A 24898-nucleotide genomic window follows, 5' to 3' on the forward strand; every position below is an offset into this window, starting at 1 on the left:
TGATGCAAAAATATAATTTGTTGTTGTATTTACTTAATTTTAAGACCTGCTAAAGACCAGGTTATTTTTGAATATGTCCTACGTAAAAAGATACAATTAAAAAGTGTGCACTTTCGTTTTCACCTATGATTATTGCTGTTTAACTGGTAAATTATATTACATTATAGAAACAATAAATCATGCGCTGAAAACTGGGACTGCATTGCACTTACATGGGAGATCCTATATCTGCAATACAGCACTAATGAAACGCATGACTTATGAGGATTAACTGCCAGTTGTTGGTGATGAATCTCTTTTAATATAACAGCCAACTTTAGTTGCCACATTTCCATTATTAAGTCTGACAAGCCGTTATTAAGAAAAAGCATTCCTTCTATGGGTTCACAACCCTCTTTGTAGACTTGTTTCTGATGGATTGACTTATAAGTGTATTGAACAAAAGTTTTACAGTGCTGGAAATCAGTGCAGCAGTGAGTCTGAGTCATCGTGCCGTTTTAGCAGAGGGACGGCGAGTGTGCCAGGAGTGAGAACGAGAACATGGCTCAGAATTTCCACTTGCATTTATGGGACTTCTATCACTGTAGCCTCTATATTATTATCAGAGAAAACTTTTTTGTCTAATAACTTACACTGTAACTAAGTGAAAGTAAAATGACGAACAACTGACACTTTTTAAGGTAATGGCATATACATGCTGTGAGTCTTGACTCTTGATTTCATGTAAAATCCCAATAGGGGGTCTCCATCACAAACTGTTACATGAGCAGACATTCACCTCATAGAAACAGAATGTCATTCTCTAAATGTGTTTTAAAATAGATATTACTCTGCACACATATTTAACTGGAAAATATAGTATCAGAAATAGAAGTTGTGTCATCAAATAATGACAGGGATAAGAATCTCTTAGTTTTTGCCACATTTCCAGCTGAATCATCATGCTTAGAGATGTAGCTAATATAACCTTTGGGTCTGCAGCCCACAGACTTTTTTGAGTGACGATGAGCTATACTTCAGGAATGTCTTCTGAATTTTGCCAACAAATCCTTCTCCGATAATATTTAATAAAACAATGATTTATCTGTGTAAATGCTAAATTACCCTCTAGACTAAAATATGTATTTTGATTATCTTTTCAATATTTTTTCTAAATCATGTTTTTGAAAATGTGTTTTAGGTTTAGAGGTAGGGTTAATGTAATGGGGTAGAATATACATTTTGTACACTATAAAAACCATTATGTCTATGGAGAGTCCCCACAAAGATTGTGTGTGTGTGTGTGTGTGTGTGTGTGCGCATGTGTTGGACACCATTCTTCACCTTTATTGTATAAAAAGAGAAGCTATAGGACATTCTGCTATAACTCCACAATAGAAACAAAGGCACTTTCAAGGATGAGAAAATGCTCATTTTTGGGTGGACTGTCCCTTTAAAAGTTAAGAGTAACTACAGCGGAGAACATCAATTACACTAAACTGTCTTCTCCAATCTCCCTAATGATATAAACCTCTGTTTTGTATTGTTCTATATTGACAGATGTCATTGGAATCAGAAGACAGTGACAAAGACTCAGATATAAACGGACTGTCTAGCTCCAGGCCCAGTTGTCATGGCTACCATTATGCTGTCTGATGCTGAAGTACATTTTGTGTGGGAAATTTGTTCTGTTACCCGGTATTCAAACCCAGTCGGTGCTCGCTCTCTCTCTCTCTCTCTCTCTCTCTGTGTGTGTGTGTGTTCTCTCCATTTGTACAGTCAGTGTTCTTGCTTCTGTATGGCCATTAAATGACGTACATTTTGTCATACAGATGTTTTAGAAATAAATAGCTGTAGATATTGTAGATTTGCCACCCTTGCCCTGCAATACATCAGTTAGTTGGATACGTGAGAGGGATTTTATTTATTTATTTGTTTATTTAATCGTATAAGTCATTTAATCGTTTAGTTGCGTCAAGAAGAACTGAAGAGGTGGATGGACAGTGGAGGTACAGTCTGTAGAGCCGGTTGCCATGGATACACTTATCTAGCTGTTGGTTGGGGGTATTTCTGGATGGAGTAGAGCCTTTAGGGGAACCCTGCACGAATTGGGACAGAAAACTTACTTATGACGATCAAACTGCCCCCGGATGAATATTGAGAGTTCGGATTTAACTGTTCTCCCAACACCTGTGTGATGTCTAAATCTGTCATTGCAACTCTTACAAAGGATAAAAACAACAATTCTTCAAGTCTTCTTATACCACATGTAAGAATATGGCAGAGTCACTGCACTTAAGTTGTCGCCTGTGGGAGGTTCTGAGTCACCCAATCATTTACATTTCTCCTCCACACTCAAATACTCTGATGATGATTCAGGTGCACTTATTCCCAGCAGTCCACCTCTTTCAGCCGCTCTTCCTATTTAAAGATATCAGCTACCTTTATGCAAATGATCCAGACATGGGGATTCATAATGACATTTCACTCAATCTAATAAAAATGCAGCATGATGCAGAATTTAATATATGACTCATCTGCATGTTAATAGAACAAGTTTGGTTTTCCTAAAAAAATACTTTTGAGAATATATATATATATATATATATATATATATATATATATATATATATATATTTCTTATACTGTATGACTTTCTTTTTTTTGAAGAATGTTGGTAACCAAACTGTTTTGGTTTGCATAAACTCTCTAACCACCTAATGAGCAATATCTGTCTGCATGGCTTACAAAAGCACAAATCCATGCCTGACTCTCAGAGCATTGCATAACATATTGAATTCAGTGTAAATATAGTTTTAGAAATATTCAGAAGCAGCTAATAGATTTAAACAGTTCAAAAGGAAAATCCAAGGCCTTGGATGTTAACTTATGTAATAGCGTTCCTGAATAGAGCCTGTACGCAAAGGAGGCTGAATGTAGAAACACTTTAGACTGTGGAGTGACCTTAGATGAGTACGATTCCAGACATCAGTGGAGAGTCTCGTCCCCTGCTGTGTTAATGTAAAGCCTGATCTGGGGCCAGACAGAGCACTCTTATTGACTGCAGGGGCCAGGTGCATCTTAAGATCAAGTATGACCCATTATTTAGTCATGGGCCTGTCAGTCTTAATTTTCAGTATTAACCAATATACGTTTTTATGTAACTGACTTAAAAAAGTAATGAACATATATATATATATATATATATATATATATATATATAACGATTTGATGACTAGCAGTTTATGTAAGGCGGTAAGGAGCGCATGCTTGGAGGTGGAGAGGGGCATAAACGCAGCAGAAAACACTGGATACTGCATCATCTCACTACTTGATGCAGCTCTTTTACACCTTCCTCAAAATCAAATTCTCATTTGTCAAATAGAAAATGTTACTCTAGGTTAAAAGTACACACATATTACTGTACATACAAATAGAAGAAAAACAAATATTTAGAATAAATATTAGAAAAATGTAGTAATATTTAAAAGAAATTTATTTGGTGAAAATAGCTATGAGTGTCTACTAATAGTCAATACAAAATTGTGTCACATTAATTTCCCTTCTTTGTGAGCACACTTTCTCAGATGTCTACACTGGCAGATGATTCTTGAAGATGCCTATTTGTGCTGCGTGTGCGGGGCGGGGCCTATGCAGATTGTGGGCGTGGTCAAATGAATGGAGTAGAATGTCATGCTGCTGTAAGTCTAACCGGCAGACAGCTAAAGGATATTTTCACACGGTAAGCTCTGTTTTTAATTTCTGTATGCCTTCACAAATACAAGTGAAACACATATCAAAAATGTGATTGACAGCATAAATGATCATTTCCTGTAAGATTTCACAGAGAGTTTTTGAAAGCTAGTCTGTTTTAAAAAAAACTTTAGTCTTGCCGGAGAGAATTTGACATCTTCAGTAGCTCAACGAAAAGTAATGATTAGGCTAATACTGATACAATAACTGTAAATACGTCTTAATTACAGACTGTTATCAGCTCCAGGCTTTTATTTTTGTATGGTCTTTACTTTTATGAAAGTGCGTGTGTTTCAAAACCTCGCCGCCTGCTGTGTAGAAAGCTATGAACGATTTAAGACAGCCAGTATTGATTTCATCTTTTCTTGCGTCTAATTTAAGAATGATGTCTAATCGGAACCCTGGTGTGTACACTCTGCACAGCCTATATGACTGTATGATGGTACAGACGCGGATAATCCAACATCTATTTTTATGCCAAAAATACATAAAGAGGTCTGGCTTGTCTTACTGACGTCAGTGAGATATCACTCAGTCACCAGTCGTCCCGTTATTTTTTCATTGGTGGTCAGCCTGACATCAGTAAATACCGGAGAGGAATACCGGGAGACCTCAGCTCAGAGGTTTGATTTAGCGATGAGGATTTCCTGTCGGATGCGGCAAACCGGCATCATAATCTGCAGATATTGTAACTGGTGAGCTTTAATGAAATCTTTCGTGATCTGTCGAAGGATATAGGTATAAAGGCTAGGGATGTGTGTATTTTAGAACCGTTATTTTCCTCTCTGTTAAACGGACAATAGACCAAACAAGCAAATAACGTCAGCCTAAATGCAACACTTTTTAAACACATGCGTTTTTATGTGTGTAAATCGAAACTGCTATGTATAATATGCTGAACATTAAGTCTTTGTTAATGTTTCTCGAGCTGTGTTGCTTTCTGCAGTGCCGCCCAAACAAAACGATACGTTCAAATGTCCAAGGGCTTCTCTTAACGCGATAGAGTTTATTTTCAAAAAGCCTACGTCTGTGTTATTGCATGCTGTCACTGTGTAACACTCTTGTCCACTATATGAAATAAATGATTGTAGAATATTGTTGTACGATATTTACTGCTTGTGTTTTTATGAATATCGTGGACAGTGACTGATTGCAGCAAAAGATCTCTGCATAAGTAGGCGATAATATAATATCCAACGAGCTGAATTGTGCCGCTGTTCTTTACATTAGCACGACTGAAATGCCGTAGGAGACTGTGTGTTTGATATTACTTAACAGTAAATTTAAAACTTATCAATTTCAAATACTTTACATTTAAAACACACAATGGCTAATATATTTCAGAATTTAATTTTCGTTTATTCCCATTTAAATGTTATTTTCCTCATCTTAAAATGAGGGGGCCATACACACTCACACACTCAGGTGTATATATTTACACAAATATATTTGCAGGTTTTCCCACTTACTAAGTTGTGTATGTAGAAGTCTGTAATTTTTAATCATAGATACTATTTAACTTCAACAGTGAGTGACGGAATCTAAAACACAAATCCAGAAAAAACGGATTGCATAATTTTTTTTAAGTAGGCTAGTTAATTTATTGCATGACAAGTATTTGATACATCAGAAAAGCAGACCTTAATATTTGGTACAGAAACCTTTGTTTGCAATTACAGAGTTCATTGGTTTCCTGTAGTTCTTGACCAGGTTTGCACACACTGCAGCAGGGATTTTGACCCACTCCTCCAGATCCTCAGGTTTCGGGACTGTCGCTGGGCAATATGGACTTTCAGCTCCCTCCAAAGATTTTCTATTGGGTTCAGGTATGGAGACTGGCTAGGTCACTCCAGGACCTTGACCCAGCCACGACCCATCTTCAATGCTCTTACTGATGGAAGGAGGTTGTTGACCAAGATACATGGCCCCATCTATCCTCCCCTTATTACGGTGCAGTCGTCCTGTCCCCTCTTTGCAGAAAAGCATACCCAAAAAATGATGTTTGCTTCACGGTTGGGATGGGGTTCTTGGGGTTGTACTCATCCTTCTTCCTCCAAACACGGCGAATGGAGTTTAGATGTAAAAGCTCTATTTTTGTGTCATCAGACCTTATGACCTTATCCCATTCCTCCTCTGGATCATCCAGATGGTCATTGGCAAACTTCAGGCGGGCCTGGACATGTGCTGACTTGAGAGCATAGTGTGTTACTAATGGTTTTCTTTGAGACTGTGGTCCAAGCTCTCTGTGGTCAAGGCTCTGCCATGTAGTTCTGGGCGGATCCCTCATCTTCTTCATGATCATTGATGCCCCACAAGGTGAGATCTTGCATGGGCCCCAGACCGAGGGAGATTGACCATCATCTTGAACTTCTCACCAAGCTGCTTGCCTATTGTCCTGTAGCCCATCCTAGGCTTGTGTAGGTCTACAATTTTATCTGATGTCCTTACACAGCTCTCTGATCTTGGCCATTGTGGAGAGGTTGGTGTCTGTTTGATTGAGTGTGTGGACAGGTGTCTTTTATACAGGTATCATGTTCAAACAGGGGCAGTTAATACAGGTAATGAGTGGAGAACAGGAGGGCTTCTTAAAGAAGCTTCTTAAACTAACAGGTCTGTGAGAGCTGGAATTCATACCGGTTGGTAGGTGATCAAATACTTATGTCATGCAATAAAATGCAAAGGAATAACTTAAAAATCATACAATGTGATTTTCTGGATTTTTGTTGTAGATTCCATCACTCAAAGTTGAAGAGTACCTATGATAAAAATTACAGACTTCTAGACGATTTGCAAAATCAGCGGTGTATCAAATACTTGTTCTCTCCACTGTATAGTTAATTGGCCAATTTGTGTTTTAAATGTAAATAGCCTATTTGATATAACCGATGCTCGTCAACCGATAAAATTATGTTTATAGAATTAAATTTGAACGGATAAGTGTCTGTGACCCATTAAAAATACCTAAATTTGTTTTTGTTCTGTTTTATGCAAATAGCTGCATAAACAACAGAACCGAACATGAGGATTCACACACTTAAAATACTAATCTCACTTAAATAGACCTACAGATGAACAAAAATAAAGAAAAAGCTGTGCGACAAGTTGCTTATCCACAGTTTCCATACATTTTTGTGACGCACACACTCAACTTCATGAAAAGGAAACCGAAATGGCAAAAAGCAGCATTCTGTTTGTTTTCTTTATTTCACAAAAGCACAGTTTTTGTGTGTAAAAAAATAAAAATAATAAAAATAGACCCTTTACAGTTTCAAGTGATATGTGACCATAGATGACAGAGCATTTTAAGTTGTTTCCGCTGTTATAATGAGAAACAATTATTTGCCATTGTGGAGATTTGTATTGTAGAAGTCTCACTACATTAGTTACTTAATTGTGAAGCCTCAGATGCTTCTTCATTCGCTGTCTTCTCGTGGAAAGGTGAAGTAGGCACAGATGTAGATTGTGTTTTTTCTACTTCTCGCTCATCTTTCCGTGATTTCTTGAAAAGCGTAATGATGAACTTTGTGCACCCACCGTGTCACCGCATGCTAATCAACTCTCTCGCACAAAGAAAATGACAGTATAGGCTATGCACAACACATTCATCAAACCAATAAGTTTGAAAATGTTGGATTTTACTGCACTGCATTGATCAATCTATCAGAGTAACAAACCTGAATGCATTTGTATTTCTTTATTGGTTACCTTGTTTATTTGCATCTTTGTTTTGTAGAGAGCTTGGGGTGGTTCTGGAAGAACTCTTATCTGTAAATTAAAGCCATGGGGAAGGATTACTATAAGACCCTTGGCATACCTGCAGGCTCTAATGAGGATGAAATCAAAAAAGCCTACAGGAAGATGGCCCTAAAGTTTCATCCAGACAAAAACAAGGATCCTAATGCTGAAGAGAAGTTTAAGGAGATAGCAGAGGCTTATGAAGTTCTGAGTGACCCAAAGAAGAGAGTGATCTATGACCAGTATGGCGAGGATGGTGAGTGTGTTTGGTTTCATATACAAAAGTACTACAGCCAAACATCTCAGTACCTCATCAGATTCTTTGACTCATTATTGGGGCATTATCAGTTTTCTGGAAACAATAGTTATCTTTTATTTAAAATTTGATAACCATCATATAGGCAGCTTTAAGTTGAAAGTTTCACATTTGTAATTTAGAAGTGCTAACACCACTTTTTACCAAGGTTATGAAACCCTGCTTTGGAGCATGATTACAAACTCGTGAAACAAGATCATTTAGGACCTAGTTTTTGCAGGAAAAAAAGCTATGTCTTTCGAATGAGACATTAAACCAAGGTCCAGACTCTCTGTGTTAAAAAAAAATTCCCTGGATGTGCTTTGAAAAATAAAAGGGGTGTCACCCTGGCATCCTGGCCTAATTTGCCTATTGGCCTCTGTCCATTATGGCCTCTTCTAATCATCCCCATACTGATTGGCTTTATCACTCTCACCTCTCCACCAATAAGTTGGTGTGTGGTGGGCGTTCTGGCACAATATTGCTGCCGTTGCATCATCTACACGGATGCTGCACATTGGTGTTGGTTATTATTCAGTGCAATTTAAAATTCGTTTCGGTGTAAAATAAAGTTCGAAATACTTTATTAACTGTATACTCTTATCTGATGCCGCTCACATTGCAGAGAGCGACGGTTAGATGAATATGTAAACATATGCTGTGCTTTCAATAAAATACACAATAACAAAATTGAGAAAACAGCAATCACTTTAATGGTAAATGGTTGGACTGCATTTATATAGCGCTTTCACAGACCACCAAAGCGCTTTACATTTTGCCTCACATTCACCCGTTCACTCACTCATTCATACAACGACGGCGGTGTCAAGGCGCCATCCAGCTCGTCGGGGGCAGCTGGGGTTAGGTGTCTTGCTCATGGACACCTCGACTTGGTCAGGTGGAACCGGGGATTGAACCACCTACCTTCCGGTTTGTAGACAACCTACATTAACCACTATTTCTAATAAAGCATTAGAAACGCATCTGATTATAGCAACGTGGTTATGTTTGCACAAGCTCCTCTACAGCACTCTTTATACACTTTATTGCATAAAATCAAGGACGATGTTTTCATTCAAGGACTTCTGACCTTGACTGACTGCACAGGGAAAATTTAACCAGAATAGATTTTCACTTGAAAGAAGTAGCAATGGTAGTACGCTTTGGCAACCTGTTCTGAACTCTAAACGAACTTAGATTTGACCTGAATTTGTTCCGATCTACGATTTTGCTTGAAGTATATCAGGGCCTTTATGCTTGCTGTGGTAGTTGGTGTTAATGGTATTACACTCCCTATACATTGAGTGTGTGTGTTTGTGAATTTAATTTCAAATGATTTCAGTACCCAGCTTATTCATAGCGGCTACCTGATGCCCGCAAATTATCACCCTTTACACGAAGTACATGTGATCGCTAAAGTAAAAAGCAACTCCCCCTCCTCTGTGTTAATTACCAATGTGAAAAGTTCCTTATTATTGGTTGAAAATAGTGCATTGTACTCAAACATATCTTTTCTAATACCCCTTTTCCACCCAAAAAGAACTGGTGCTGTTCAAAGTTGGTTCGGAGTTGGTTCAACTTGTTTTTCCACTGACTAGAGCGCCCAGGGAACGACGTTGTTACATCACTGTGTACGTCGCTAGAAACGCTTGCAAGTACATTGCTTTGGGATTATCTCTAACACGTGTACCAAGAAGGCTTTAAAAACAATTGAAATATGTCAGTCTTTTAATCTTTTCGTTTGATATGTAATCTTTTCTGATAAGTTATGTACCCCTGTCTTGTGTCTTTTTTTCTTTTCATTTATTTGTTCTATAATGTGACTGTTTTCTTCTTTGCTTATGTTTCAAATAAAAAATTACAAAATAAAAACGCTTGCGCCAACTTCAAGCATAACAATTACAAAGGTGGACTCCATCGTGTTTCTGCAAATGTTTCTCCTGGCTTTGCGATGGTCAGAAAAGATGTTTAGAACACATCTAAACCCGTCCCAGCCCCCGACGTAAGCATAACGTGGTAAAAGAACGGTTCTAGTCCAACAAAGAGTTGGTGCCGCTTTGGAACCAGTTTTCCCGGCCGAGAACCGGTTCTTTGGCTGTCGAAACACAAAGAACTGGTTCGCTAGTAGGCACCGGCTCCGAACCGGTTCTCAAAATGCTTTGGTGGAAAAGGGGTTTGAGAAAACATTACAGATGCTACAAGAAGACTTCATGTACCCAGGCGCAGTTCTGTGTGTTTATGCCAGATAGGACAAACCTTAAAAGGATCTTGTCGTGGCTCACGTGGATAGACCACTGTTTTTTATACACTGCAGGATGATACAGATCATACAGAAAAGTTCTCTGACTAATGCAAGGTCTATAAACATGGCACTGTTCCAAAATAATAAAAATGTATGAGGAAACAAAGAAGGATTTCAAATGTTCAAATGCCAACTCCAGGCTAGATGCCAGGCTAGTTGTACACCTTTGCCAATTCCTCCTTCACTGAAAGTACTCCTGAATTTAGCAAGGACTCCCTTTATGTTTTTAGAGTCTTTGCATAAATACTTCCTGTGCACCATGGCATGGTTCCATATTGCTTGTAAATAAAGAGCCAGTGGGTTCCCCCAAAAGGCTGTGGCTGCAGCAGAGAGCTTATTTGCCTATATATTAACACGTTGAAAAACTATGTTTTTAAATCTGTGTTTTAAGATGTGAATTTGTTATTCCCAATTGACCCACTTTAATAACCATCCCCTCATTGATTGTTTTGGCCTGAGGAATTCGTTGAAATTGCAAAGAATGAAATGGAAACATGTTTTATAAGATGTCCGCATTAAGTATAGAGTTGTTGAAGATGTGAATGTCAAGCAAGATGAGTCAGCTTGTGTACTGGTGGTTAGGAGTGCATTTGTTACAAGCCATTAATCATCCACCATAACACATGGATGTTAATGTTTTTTTTTTAACAGAACTGAACAGTCAAAAAAGTTTATTGTTTGACCGTAATTGTTTTTGTGCAGAGCACTGTTTTACAGTCAAACTCAGAACACAGTTCAGACACCTGAGCTTAGAGAACATTCACCAAGCCATTGCCATGGCCTTCCACTCATACAGGAACATTAGTTCCCCAGGATTTGTGCTACTAGTTCTTTTCAGCCCATTTGAGAGGGGGTGGAAAAAAGAGAGAAAGAAAAAAGAGAAAAATTACTCTTTTCTCGTTTGAGAAAAATACTCTTTACATTGAGGAATCTAAATACAACCTTGCATTCTTTAATATGCAGTAGGCATTAAAAAAAAGATTCAGAAAGCTTCTTAACCTTGAAACGGTCACAAAAGGGCAGAAGTTCTGTGGGCAGAACTTTAATGCAGAAAACCCTAATACATTGTGCCCCCTGTGTATTTCCTTTCAGGTTTGAAAACAGGTGGCACAGGCTCATCTAGTGGACAAGGGACTACATATCACTACACCTTCCATGGTGATCCACATGCCACCTTTGCTTCTTTCTTTGGAGGCTCCAACCCCTTCGATATATTCTTTGGCTCTGGACGCCAGCGAGGAACCACTAATGGCTTTGCAGACCATGGTGACCATGACAAGGACATTGAAATGGATGGAGATGATGATCCCTTCAGTTCCTTCAGCCACTTTGGTTTCAATGGTGTCAACGGTTTTCACCATGGTGGAGGTCGAAGACATCGCAATGAGCCCCTTCATGGTGGCCGGAGGAAAGTACAGGACCCTCCTGTAGTACATGAGCTTAGAGTGTCTCTAGAAGAGATCTTCCACGGATGTACCAAGCGGATGCGAATCACTCGCAGACGACTGAACCCAGATGGAAGGACAATGAGGACAGAGGACAAAATCCTTAACATTGTCATCAAGAGAGGCTGGAAGGAAGGGACCAAGATCACCTTCCCCAGAGAGGGTGATGAGACACCTGAGAACATTCCTGCTGATATTGCATTTGTGCTCAAGGACAAAGGGCATCCACTCTTCAAAAGGGATGGCTCCAATATCATTTACACAGCCAAGATTGGTCTTAAGGAGGTATGTGCTCTTAAATCTTCACTGTTTTGACAATCAGTTTTCAGTCAATATGATTTCCACCATGTATTTTTATCCACAATATATTGCAGTGTTTCCCAACCCTGTTACTGGAGGAAAACCAACAGTACACATTTTGGAAGTCTTCCTTATTTTACCTATTCATTTCAGGTCTGGGAGTCTCTTCTAATGAGCTGATGAGTTGAATCAAGTGTGTTTGATTAGGAATTGTTCGAAAATGTGTAGTGTTGGTGTGCCTCAAGGAGCAGGGTTGGATAACACTAGCTATGTTTCCCTTCAAAGTTAACAAAATACCATTGGTGCAAAATATCTGTAATAAAAATGGAAGTTGCTATTATCAGGGAAGCCACTGTGGCACTTTATTCCTACATCGTAAATTACTTTTATCTCGGCCACAGACAAAACAATAAATGCTGTCATGTCAATGACGTCATCATGCATTTAGATACCTGGTGTTTGAGAGTGCAAACATGAGAGACACTTTTCTGGGAGGTCATTATACCAAATGATTCTAGTGACAGTCTTTGGCTCAGGCATTTCAGATCACAGCAATATTTGGGATGCTGTATAATGAAATTGGTCCGCTGGTGAGACCAGTTATCCAGTCACATTCACTGTTGACTTTTTTTTTTGTTGCGCATAGAGGGATTTATTCGGTAATGAGTTTTCACTGTAGTTTATGAGCATGTATTCTCATTGGATCAAAAATGATCCGCCTCAATTGAGTGCACATGTATTTTATGCTTATTCTTAGAACTTATTTCCATTGGCATTTCCATCTAGTGTTTTTTTTAAGTGATATTCCAAAATGCATAAAATAGGTGGATTGAAAGCTACTGATAAATTGGTTATTGGACAGAAATTCCTTATTGTGAACCCCTAATTGACAGTCTGTTTTTTTTAACCTGTGGGCTTTTTCCCACTATTCCTTGACATTCCCTTACTGGCCGTCAAAGCAGACTGGGTTGTTTTATCAGTTGGCTTCTGTAGCCCAAGAATAGACAGACCCAGACTTAGATTAGACAGGTTTACGACAGTCTCCACAATGGACCACCCTTTGGCCTTTGTGCCCTCATTAACATGGACTTAAAGGGTAAATTAATGGGCTTCATTTGGTATCAAACCCCTCTCCAAAATAAGTACTGACCTTGTTAACCTGCACAGCTGCTAAATTTGGCTGTTTTATTCTCCCAACACAAACCATTGGTAGTTTTATTTTCCTGCAATGTCTGTGACTAGGGCTGCACAATATTGTTTCAGCATCAACATGTGTGCATCTGCGATAGATAGATGGATGAATGGATGGAGGGAGGGAGGGAGGAAGGGATGGATGGATGGATGTCGTATAAGTAGGAAACATAGTTGATCTGTGATTCATATGGACCAGGCCCCACAATTCAGAACGCATGTGAATCCTGGATTAATAGCAAAGTTTAACCATCATAGAGTGAAAGTTTATTATTTGCCTGTGTTTTAAGTCCCGTCAGTTTAAACATGCAAATGAGTTTAAAGCATTCAAGTGCAAGAAGACGCAAAAGAAGACTCAATTTGGCACTTGGGCGCTGTTTTCTGTGTGCTCCCACAAAGCACACAGATTCCATTACCATTCAAATTGCGCAAATTGAAATTACGACATTAAAAATACGCCCGAATGGAAACGCATCAGTTTCGCAAGTTTTTACTCTCACATGAGGTGGTTTTTCAGGCAATTCGAAAAAGGAATATTTTTCAAAACTGCAATGGAAACTGAAAATTAGTTTTTGCTCATTTACAGGTCGCCTGATGTAGATGACGTGGTATGTTTGGACAGGAGATGAGACAGAGTTCTACATTAATAACTCTAATAATTAATAACCAGGGAACACTGGATTCTTAACAACAAAGAAATGCCACAATTTATCAAGACCTTGAAGCAGATGAGAGGGAGAAACACCTCATATATGCCACTCCCAAGTAAAAGGGTCTTTCCTTGCCATTAATGCTTGGATAACAGGCCTACTTCTCCTTCCCTTAAAAACAATGGCTAGTGCGGTGGCTGGGATATACATAAACCTACCAACATCCATCGCCATGATTTTTGGAATGACGTTTTAGTCGCATAACATCGGTTAATGGAAACACCGTCATTTCACAATAGTTTTGGAAGGCAGCTAGTGTCAGCTGCGTGAGTCTCTGAATGCATGAGAGTTGGCAGCGCTGCATTCTACAAGTATTCGTTCTTTCCCAATTTATTGAAGTCATCTGGTGCAATTGTTTTCATATTGCAATATTTAAAGCAGAAAAACATTTTATTGTTTTTTTCCCCAATATAGTTCAGCCTACTATATATCTGTTACCTTCCATTTCATTATGAAACATATTACTATTATTGTATAACATTATACTGTGTATATGGGTAAATGTACCTGAGCGTGCCCAGTGTTGATCTACCATAGCTGTAGGACTCAATAGAACAAAATCATGCTTGGTGACTTAAGAGTCTCTCCATGGCTCAAAGTCATTGCTGATTTACTCTCTCCCACTTCAGTGTGAGAGCACAGGAATGTCATGGTGCAGTGTCATACGCCAAAGCAGAGTCCTAACTTTGAAAAAGCGAGTTGAACTCGCCTTGAAGAGTTGAACCGCACATATAAAATTGCCATGTGACCGAGCCAAGCATGGTTTCTTGGGTTGCACATGGAACATTTAATTTTCACGCCTGGAACCAGAAAATTATTGCGGATAATACAGTTTGTTCACAATAAAAACAAAAGCAGATAAAAAAAAAACATACATAACTGGAATTGAACAGTTATTTTTTTGTGACTTTTATTTCTGTTGTATCGTGCCATACTGTTTGTGTTTTCATCATAAAAGTTCAGTAGTTTATGACAGCTCATAGAGTCACTGATGCAGTGCTAGCCTGAGGGGATCCAATAAGAACCTCAGAAAATTCTGCCCCAAGTAATTAAATGCTGGAACATTATGCTTTTTTTAATCAGAGCAATAATTTAAGTTAATGATTAAATTCGATTGACGTTGCCTAGATGTAATGTGATTTTCATGGGCTGACCCACTGAGGATAATAACCACAGTCTACATATATTTATTAGTCTAGTGACCTAGAAATCCATGGTCAGTTAATACTTTATAGTGACATCCGCAGAAATAGCCTTAATGTCAGTCGTGAAGCGTTTCAGAGCACTACTGTTATTAATGGTAAATATTTTCTTGTCTTTCTGTTAACTTAACTTTTGACTACTTTTACCTTAACAGCTCAGTCAAGGCTTGTCAGCTGTTTCAAATAATAATGTGTCCGTTAGATTTCCAGCCTTTGTCTAAAACTGCATTTTGGCTTTTGTTATAGGCTGTGTCAACCACAGATTTGAATATCTGGAAAGATTTACAATGTCTGTCTTAAATAAGAACCGTTCTATTTTCTGATATGTTTTCAGAGCACTGATTTACTTTTAAAGGTCTTGCTCATTAGATGCCCAGAATGAAACTTGATAAGAGCCAGTGAACATCCCAAACCGTTTTGCCATCTGGTACCATCTCATGCAAACTGATGGCAACTGGCCACACAATTTTTCATCTGCCTGTTTATTGTTGATGCATTCATGGGACAAATTTTGCATGGATATAGACTGTTCTCATAGGCACATTGGCCCTCATTTATCAAAGTGCGTACTCCAAATTTCCAACGTACACCCAAAACCACGGTGACTTTGAGATGTATCAAAATGGACGTTGGCGTGCGGCACTCTCAAATCCGCCAGCTCAGGTACAGTACATGTACGCACATTTTGAGTTAATGCAGAAATGCGCAGAAAAACAATTCCTAACACCACAAAATAGTTAGTTGACAAATTAAAAATCAAATAGTTGACAAACTAAAAGATATGATATATTATGACCCACTGTAAAAAACAACAACATAGTAATTAAAAAACTTCAATGTATTCAGCTTCAATAGACTTCAATGTTTCATTTGTGTGAATTTACCAAAGCATTTGATTTGTAGGCATATGTATTCCTTCAGTTGCGAGCCTTCAGTTGCAATTATTGTATTAATACTCCACATCACATCATCATCACTATTGTACACCCCAATACATGTGACGTGATACGAAATTAAATGCTGATTGTTTCAAAAGACGTGCTGTAAAATAATGCATTGTGATAGGTCATTTCGTCTCCACGTCGGAGAAGTTTCTCTTCTTTGTCGTCTTCCGTGGCGTAAAATGAGGGCGTGGGGGAAGCGGAGACTTGAATTCATAGGGGCGTGTTATTCAAATGACGATAGTTTTCAGCCGCGGCATTTATCAATGGCAGGTATTGCGTAAACCTGGATTCAAAAAGTACACACAGCTTCATAAATCAGGCGGTGAGAGGAGTGTAAGCATATTCTTACGCCAACTGTTTCTACGCATGAATGATAAATGAGGGCCATTGTCTTCATTTAGAGATGCTCTTAGTGAAACCCCAAGGCACTGCTTTAATTAGAGCTCTGAGCTTCTTTAATTGCCTTCTGGTAAAGACCATGGGTTTGCACAAGAGCAAGACAGCTATAAGGTCCTTGTCTGCTGGTAATTTCCATACCCAATTCACCTAGTAATTACTCATCAACAGTGCTAAAGAGCCCAGTTAGCAGCGATGCTGAGGAAACGCAAGGCCACGTGATGATATCTGTATGATGATGCTGGATTACTCAAGACAGCTCTAAATGTGATCTTGCATCAAGTTAATTTGTTAATGTGAGCATTGTGTCTTGAATTCAGACGTTCTTAACTCTGATACTAGTGAGTTTAAGAGTGTTCAATGCGACTCATTCGTCGTCAATTCTTTCCACCTTGTGTATGCCATATCAATGTTTAAGCTTGTTGTTTGGCTTCGGAGCTTTGTGCTTCTTCAGCCATACATGAACTGATTCTCTCCTTGCCACTACTGAGTCTAAGTGTTTTTCTTCCCATCACTACGCTAGCGTATCTACTGATGTGGAAGCCAAGCCAATGAGTGTGAGGATTCTCTGATGTTTAGTAAAACTGCAGGTCATGTCATTTCAACATAGCGAAATACATTTAGGGGGTGACATGCACCATACATAATTTAAACACTTTTCATAGAAAACTTTTATGAGTACAGTGCAGTCTACAAATTGCTAAACTACCGAACTCACCTTTACAGCGTGCCGAACCGGTATGTCTGTGCACAATACAGTCGTCTGTCATTTGGAGGTCTAAATAAGCACAGTTCTGTTCATAAACATTTAGGGTATTAAAAGGAGAGTGCCCACTACATTGTCAGGGCTTGCAATCGAATTTTGAGAATAGTTGCATTTGACTAACTTTATTGCCTGTGTCATCGTTGACATACTTATAGACATGCTTAGTGGGTTTGCTAATGTAGATGTAGCCTATAATTTTCACTAGTGGTAATGTCCTACAAACTTCGCACTGGTGCAAATGTCCAGATCAGTGACAAACCTCTTTGTCACACCGAGCTGTAGACCATAAAATAACTTGTTTCATTTTCGATCTCCTTAACAAGACTATGTTTGGGAAACATCATCATTAGCCAGAGTCGAGGAGATGCCTGGCACCTTGTCACGTTCAACTGTTTTGTAAGAGTATCCAGCTACTCCCTTCTTTCCTTGAATCCCCCAGCCCACCCAGCCCACCACACCACTGCTGTCTGTAGGAAGGAGCTGATGTCATTGCGAACACATTTTCTCATCCCTTGAGGCAGCTGCTAAGCAGAGCTGTCTGGCAATGTTTGTGCTTTGTATTCACAGAAAGTTCATGAAATGTTCTTCCAGCATAAGCTCACATGCAATAACCGCAGGATTTTCACTGTATACATTTAAGCTTTAATCATTATCCATCTCATTTTTAATATCCTGATATTTATTTAACAGTGAGGAACTTCAGCTCTGTTGGAAGATGAAAATGAACTAAATCTGACATAAATATATAAACTAGACAGAAGGATCTTGTTCATATAATCCTATCAATTACATTTGTAAACTGTCTTAGCAGCTATACTGTGTGTGTGTGTGTGTGTGTGTGTGTGTGTGTGTGTGTGTGTGTGTATATATATATATATACACACACACACACACAAACACACACACACACACACACACACACACGGGCAATAACTTTCCGAAAGAGCTTAGAGTATGCCACCAACATCTCACTAACATCATGAATGCAATGCATTCAAGTACCATGAAATGCCAGCAACACAAAACTCAGACTGATCTCATGAAGTAGCGCGTGTATGACACGCCAATTCGTATTTCCATTTTTGGCGTGCTATCAAGACGCATAATCCCCTTTCAGCGTGTTTATGAACGCCGTTGACTTAACGTTATATAAATATATGACTTACCTCAACCCCGTCCCTAAACTTAACCGTCACTGGGGTTAATGGCATTTATGACTGGAGATTTGACTGCGTGTACAGACACGCGGAATGACGCGGACGTTAATGGCGTAGACATACAGTGGTGTGAATAAGTTTTGGCACCCATGCTAAAGTTGCCTAAAAAGAGGAATAAAAAATCATCTTTAGGATACTGATCTTAATGCCTTAATTAGAAAAATGAGGAAAACTCCAACCTTTAAGGACACCAATTTTCTTTGTGAATCAATAATGTATCATAAATAAATAAATGTTTTTCCTTAAAATACAGGGTGCATAAGTCTGGGCACCCCTATGTTAAATTCCCATAGAGTCAGGCAGATTTTTATTTTTAAAAGCCAGTTATTTCATGGATCCAGGATAATATGCATCCTGATAAAGTTCCCTTGGCCTTTGGAATTAAAATATCCCCACATCATCACACACCTTCCACCACACCTAGAGATTGGCATGGGGTACTTTCCATAAGATCATCTTTCAATGCAAATCAAACCAGCTATTAGGCTAACTGAAGTAAAACCATGCCAATCTCTAGGTGTGGTGGAAGGTGTGTGATGATGTGGGGATATATTTGATTATTTTTTTTTACATTTATTCGTTCAACAGATACTTTTATCCAAAGCAATGTACGAATGATGACATTATTGTGATATTACGGGGTGGTGATGGCACAGTGGATAAGACACGTGCCTTTAGTGTGAGAGACCGTCACCCGGATTCGAATCCACTGTGAGACACCAATGTTTCCCTGAGCAAGACACTTAACCTGTAGTTGCTCCAGAGGCGTGCGACCTCTGACATAGCATTTGTAAGTCGCTTTGGATAAAAACGTCAGCTATATGTAAATGTAAATATATTATTGTTTCTGTGTACCCTGATAAAAAATAATCCTGTGAAGTAAATGCTACAAAAAAACAAAACAAATGTAATTTCTTCATTAATTTAGTTAAAATAATTTAAAGAAACAAAGTTAATTCTATATTAGTACTCAATTCAATTTTGTAGAAGTATCAACGTTATAAAATTAAGTAAAACCTACTCAACTTTCTGATATTGGTGTTCCCATCATGCACTGGGGCATGCACAATTAATATCACCTTTTTTCTAGCTGCTTTCCAGCTGTATTTACACTGTTTTATCATTGTTAAGTTCAGTAACTTGCTGTTTTGTGACATCTGGAGTTCATTTTCTACTCAAAATTATAAATGATCCATCTAATGTCACCATTGTGTTCCAAGTAGGTTCGGATAGTACTGTCACAGCGCTGTGTAGATGATCAACACAAACAAGATGATGACGAGAAATGTCAGTCTTTAATTAATCCAAAAGCATCCAAAACGAAGAGAGCTATACACTTAACTGGCAATACCCGACAAAACAGTCAAAGACATGAACTTAAAATCCTGATGATAACGAGGTGCGTACAGCTGAACAGAATGACAATTCAATCAACAACCATGACAACAAACGAACTCAAGGTGCTAACTGAAAAGTCCAACCAGTGTGACAACTACATTATTTATATTGTGTAGATATTGCATAGTAATTTAATCTAATTTCATGTTTCTAAGTAAATCATTCAATTTTAAATCATGGCTTAATTCAGTGTGAAATTGTTTGAGTAAAATGTAGTCAGTAAGTGAGCAAAATGTACTTACAATTATTGTATTGCACGATGATTGTACTTAAAATGATTAAGTGGAAATTACTCCACAAACTCTTAACTGGCCCAGTTAAATGTATTTATCCTCTTTGTTAATTTTTCATAACTTGGTTAAGTAGATTTGACTTTAGATTCGATTTTAAAAATCTTCATTCATTAAATTTTAATTACCGGTATTGATTTTTTATTTTTGAAAATTCTCCCTCTTTAACAATTTGAAAGTGTTTCATCTGTGCCTATGGAATCCTGCTTCAGTCTCTCTTTTTTTTTTTTATCCATAGCAACTTCTGATTTGGGAATCACAATTTGTGTCCTCAGCTGATTTTTCAGTTGCTTCATTAGCTGTGTGAAATGAGAGCAGTGGCCAGAATTAGCTTTCTGTGCACTCAGCTACCACATCTGCAGCATCACACTCTCTCTCTCACACACACACACACACGCACACTCGCCCACTTTGACACAATCCAAGTAAGAAACTTTACAACTCCTGCAAAAAGTTTTTAATTAAATGTAAATGAAGTTATTGTGTAGATAATTGTTGATAAAATATGTGTATTTTGAAAAAAATAAATGAAAACAATGACCATTTTATCTCATTTTCATTTTAACTCTAATGAATATTCAGAAAATTATGCTAATATCTGTTTTTTATAGTGACAGTAAATACATTATAATGTTGCAAAATAAATATTTTTTATATAAGTTGAAAACTTAAAATGTTGGGTGCATATTTTCTTATGGTAAAGTTCTTGCAACCCCAGCTGCCGGTTTTTACTGTAAATTTCAGATTTCTTTTTACAGTCCACTATACACTATATGTATAAACTATATCTATCCTGTACATGTGCTCTCTGTGCCTGTAACATCACAGAGGCATCTTACACTAGGTCTCTATGTCGCCATGTAGAGTTTGTGCTTAAGTGTTGAAATACCATCAGTGTATTACCATCAGCGTACCATCTCTTGTCTGCACTGACTTAACTTTGCTTTTTTGCTTTTTGATAGGCTTTGTGTGGCTGCACAGTGAACATTCCCACCATTGAAAACCGAGCCATCACATTGCCCTGCAACGATATCATCAAACCAGGCACAATCAAGAGACTGCGTGGAGAAGGCCTACCTTTCCCGAAAAATCCATCCCAACGCGGCGATTTGATAGTGGAGTTTCAGGTGCGCTTCCCAGACAGAATACCACCCCAGTCCAGAGAGATCATCAAACAGCACCTACCACAGTCCTAGAGGAAGTTCAGTGGATTCCCTTTATGCTTACGGTTTTCAAACACACGTTTTCCTTAGAAATACAGACACTGAATCAAAGAGGACCAGAGGCTCATTTGATATTTTGTTACAGTTTTAATTGACTTTCACTGAACATGTGGAACGCCCAGGACTTTTTTAAAAGTAATGTTTTATTATTTCCCCTCAACAGTTTTTATTCTCTGTATCAAGATATTGAAGGCAAACAGTTATAGAGGAAAACAAAATGACCGATTTTTTTTTTTTGGATGGAAGGTTAATATTTTTGGTGCACTGATGGAGATGAGGACAATCCAAAAACAACCGGTTATTCCGAAATTGAATCTGTGTTATTTTGTAGCAGATGAAACTCTTTTCCATTGTAATAATCGATAAGCTTGTTTTGAATGTTGATTATGTAAGACAACTTAAGTGTTGGAGACTTTTGGATTTTTGAGCACCAGCAGAGCCATTTGGTAAGGATGTGATATATTTCCACTCTCTGACCCATATCTACAGGTGCTTTCTGCTAGTTTTTGAAGTACCAGGTACTGGCATTTCTGGTAATCATTTAGTGATGTGATCAAGGGATTTTTTAGGTCACAGAAATTTTGAGTGCCTTACTGAGGCGAGCCAGCTGTTTTATTTTCATTAGCATAGACAATAGGGTATTATCGAAACAAATACTGTAATCAGACTATTTTGCCATTTCAGTAACCAAAAATAATGTATTGCAGTAAAATCATTAAAGGGATAGTTTACGCCAAAACGATCAATCGGTGATGTAGTCGTTGTCATGCAACTCATAACGTCATTGTTTCCGTGGAACACGCGAGTTAGCTAGCAGAATGTCCTGGCTGTTTTTCCAGATGATGGTGACTGTGGCTGTCAAGCTATCTCTTACACCTTCCAAGTTGTATAGCTTTGTGTCATAATTGAAACAGACAAAACTTAACTATTACATGTGCTGCTGTGTACCTTGCCTCTAGCGGTCAAGAAATTGTGTGTTGTAGAATCACCAGCTCTGATTGTAAAAGAATGACTAGAAATGAGATGAGAAAGTTAAACTTGCTTTTAAAGGTGCAAAAGAGAAAAAAAGTAACAAAAAATATAATCATCATAGGCAATATCTTATATATCATATGTGTATTCAGTCATATTCGTCAATCCAAGTTATATTATTCAATGATTTGGCACATCACACACGTATCAGTCAGTCAGTCATTTTTGTAAGACACTATATATATGTAGAAAAAACATGACAGAAAGACATGGCTGCAAATATTTGTATTTCAAAAGCAATTATTATTTTTCTAAGTATAATAAAAGGAAATGTGCCTTCCAAAAAACATTCAATATAATATCAATGTGTTGTATAAAGAAAATAAAAAGGACATGAGCAAATATAAGTAAAGTTTGAGACGATTGGATCAGTTGTGCTCCTTCTTTGGAATACTATTTTTTTTTTTTTTTTTGTGGAGTACTTAATGCGGCCCAGCCTGACCCAGACTCTACCTCCAGCGGCCCCCAGTTCAGTTGAGTTTGAGACCCCTGACCTAGACTGTCTTGGTCAAATGTCCTTACCATTTTATGATTTGGTCTGACAATTCTTTTATTTTTTATTTTTTATTAAATATAAACAGTTCTTCATTGTTTTATTAACTGAGAGCAGGGAAGTTAGAGTGAAAAGCAAATTCTGGTCTGTTCCTCATGTGAGGATGTTTTCTTTTAGAATTTGACTGTCAAAACTCGCTTTCATTGTATAGAAAAGAACAGCTGGGTCATTCTGCTAAATAACTCATTTTGTGTCATGGGAAAAAAATATTTGGACAAGATAATTATTGAATAATCATTGAAGCAAATAGCTATTAAAAATGCTCACTTGTTTATTTTATTATACACACCATCTCGTACAAGAAACACAAGCATACTCCAAAGTGCAGCATGATAGTCTCAGCATATTAAGATGAAAATATAATTTGCATTGAATGAAAAGCTATGTTACCTAATGTTGATTAGCGTTTGAAGATTGGTCAGTGTGAAACTGAGAACTGTGATAAATACAGATCTTCATTGTTCAGTAACCACAGCTACAATTATTGCAAACTTTTTTAATGAAGTTATTAGGGATGGATTTGCTTTCAAACAGCTTTTTACTACAAAGGTTTCAGTATTTTACACTTTTAAATGTGTGCAATGTGAAATAAACTGCAATAGTTGTCTATATTTTAGTTTAAATTTAAAGCACAGAGCCTCCTTTCAATGGATTTGTGATGTACCATCTTTCTACAGTAACAACAGGATTTGAGTAACAGTATTTTGATATAAGCAACAATTTTCATTTCTCCAGGGATCCATCTAGGATATCTCTTATACAGCCATTACTGTATTTGTGTTACATTGAAAGTATGGAAGATCACAAGCTTTTTAAAGACTGGTGTAAAATAGTTTCATTATGTACTCACAGGACTTTTGGACATCCATTCATTGTTTTGAATTTGAATGTCAGATTTGAAATGTCTCATGTTTATGACTTCTGTCCTCTTGTATAAATCCTGCTCCCTGTATCCATTGGGAAGATACATCAATATGTTAAATTCCCATGATTCAGAGAAAATCGGGCCTGTAAGGGTGTGTGTGTGTGTGTCCGTGCCTGCCATGCTGTTGATGTTGAACTCTTTCATTTTCAATAGCAGTGGTTTACATTTTGGTGCTTTATGAATGATTTACAAGAACAAGTAATAAACCAAACATACTGACAGAAAAGGAAAATAATAATGATCACCGTTTCTGACTGAATGAATTGTAGACAGACTGACAGCTTTCCAAGTGACATGACGATGTTGGGCACACTAGGGAAACAAATCTCAATGCAAAATCAGAATGTTGACAACAAATCCACATTTTAACGTATTTATAACGTTTATACAGATGCCGTTATACTCTAACAACTAGCAAAGGTTTCAACTCCACAGATAAATGCTGGACTACAGTTTTGAATTTGTATCATGGTTGGGACAAAACGTTTACCTTTATCTATTTTAAATACATTAAGTCTAAGTGATATGAATAGAGAATGCTTTCACTATGTGGATATGTCTGAAAAAAAAAGGGCTCATGCCACATCGCTTGACTCAGAAATGAATGATCCTCATCCCTCTGAAATTACCCCGTGAATCAGACCATTCTCAGTCATTGGACTGTTAATGGTGTTAAGGTAATAGGTGTTAATTCAGTTATTTCTTCATAAAGTCGATGTCTGATTCAAAGTCCCGTTGATGCTGACAGAGTAAAATCTCTGTGATCATTAAGCATAACTAAACATCTGATGGTGCATGTCTCGATGGGTCTGATTATCTGTTTCACAGACATGAGCTCTATTAACTGCACTGCATTCCTCTACTGTTTGAGCTGAGAAATCAGCATTGATGTTCAGTTTTCTGGAGTTCCTACAGTGCATGTAAATGGGTAGTAGCCTCCCTAAGACATTTTGGGATAACTACAAGCACAAAATAATTCAACAGTTCCTGTCCACTATTTCAGTGGCCTGAAAGCATTTTTAAGCTTTTTTCTCAAGGTTTTCCTTGGGGATTTGAAAAAAAAATAGAGTTTTTGTTAATGAGTTAAAAAACCAATCACGCGAATCACAACATTATTGCCCCTTTTTTCAGTAAAATATTGTTTTTATCTCGCATTTGATGACGTCTTCTTTGGTAGAGTGTGCGGACTCTATTGATGCGTTTACTAATAACAGTATTATGACATTTGATTTGAAGCAACAG

General features: G+C 37.8%; 1 protein-coding gene across 2 annotated transcripts; it reads left to right on the top strand.

Moving 5' to 3' along the window:
- Positions 1-3452: 3452 nt before the first annotated feature.
- On the top strand, positions 3453-23897 carry dnajb5 (DnaJ heat shock protein family (Hsp40) member B5). 2 transcript variants are annotated; one of them, XM_039685639.2, is made up of 4 exons: positions 3453-3721; positions 7466-7723; positions 11157-11794; positions 20886-23897. In XM_039685639.2, exons 2-4 carry the CDS (start codon positions 7513-7515, stop codon positions 21117-21119), a joined length of 1083 nt encoding a protein of 360 aa, XP_039541573.1. In that variant the 5' UTR covers positions 3453-3721; positions 7466-7512; the 3' UTR covers positions 21120-23897. The 2 variants fall into 2 exon arrangements, with proteins under 2 accessions (XP_039541573.1, XP_039541572.1); XM_039685638.2 differs by lacking the exon at positions 3453-3721 and adding an exon at positions 4203-4427.
- The last annotated feature ends 1001 nt before the right edge of the window (positions 23898-24898 follow it).

The sequence above is a fragment of the Pimephales promelas genome, chromosome 4 (genome assembly GCF_988280905.1).
Source record: "Pimephales promelas chromosome 4, fPimPro1.hap1.1, whole genome shotgun sequence".
Classification (NCBI taxonomy): Eukaryota; Metazoa; Chordata; class Actinopteri; order Cypriniformes; family Leuciscidae; genus Pimephales; species Pimephales promelas.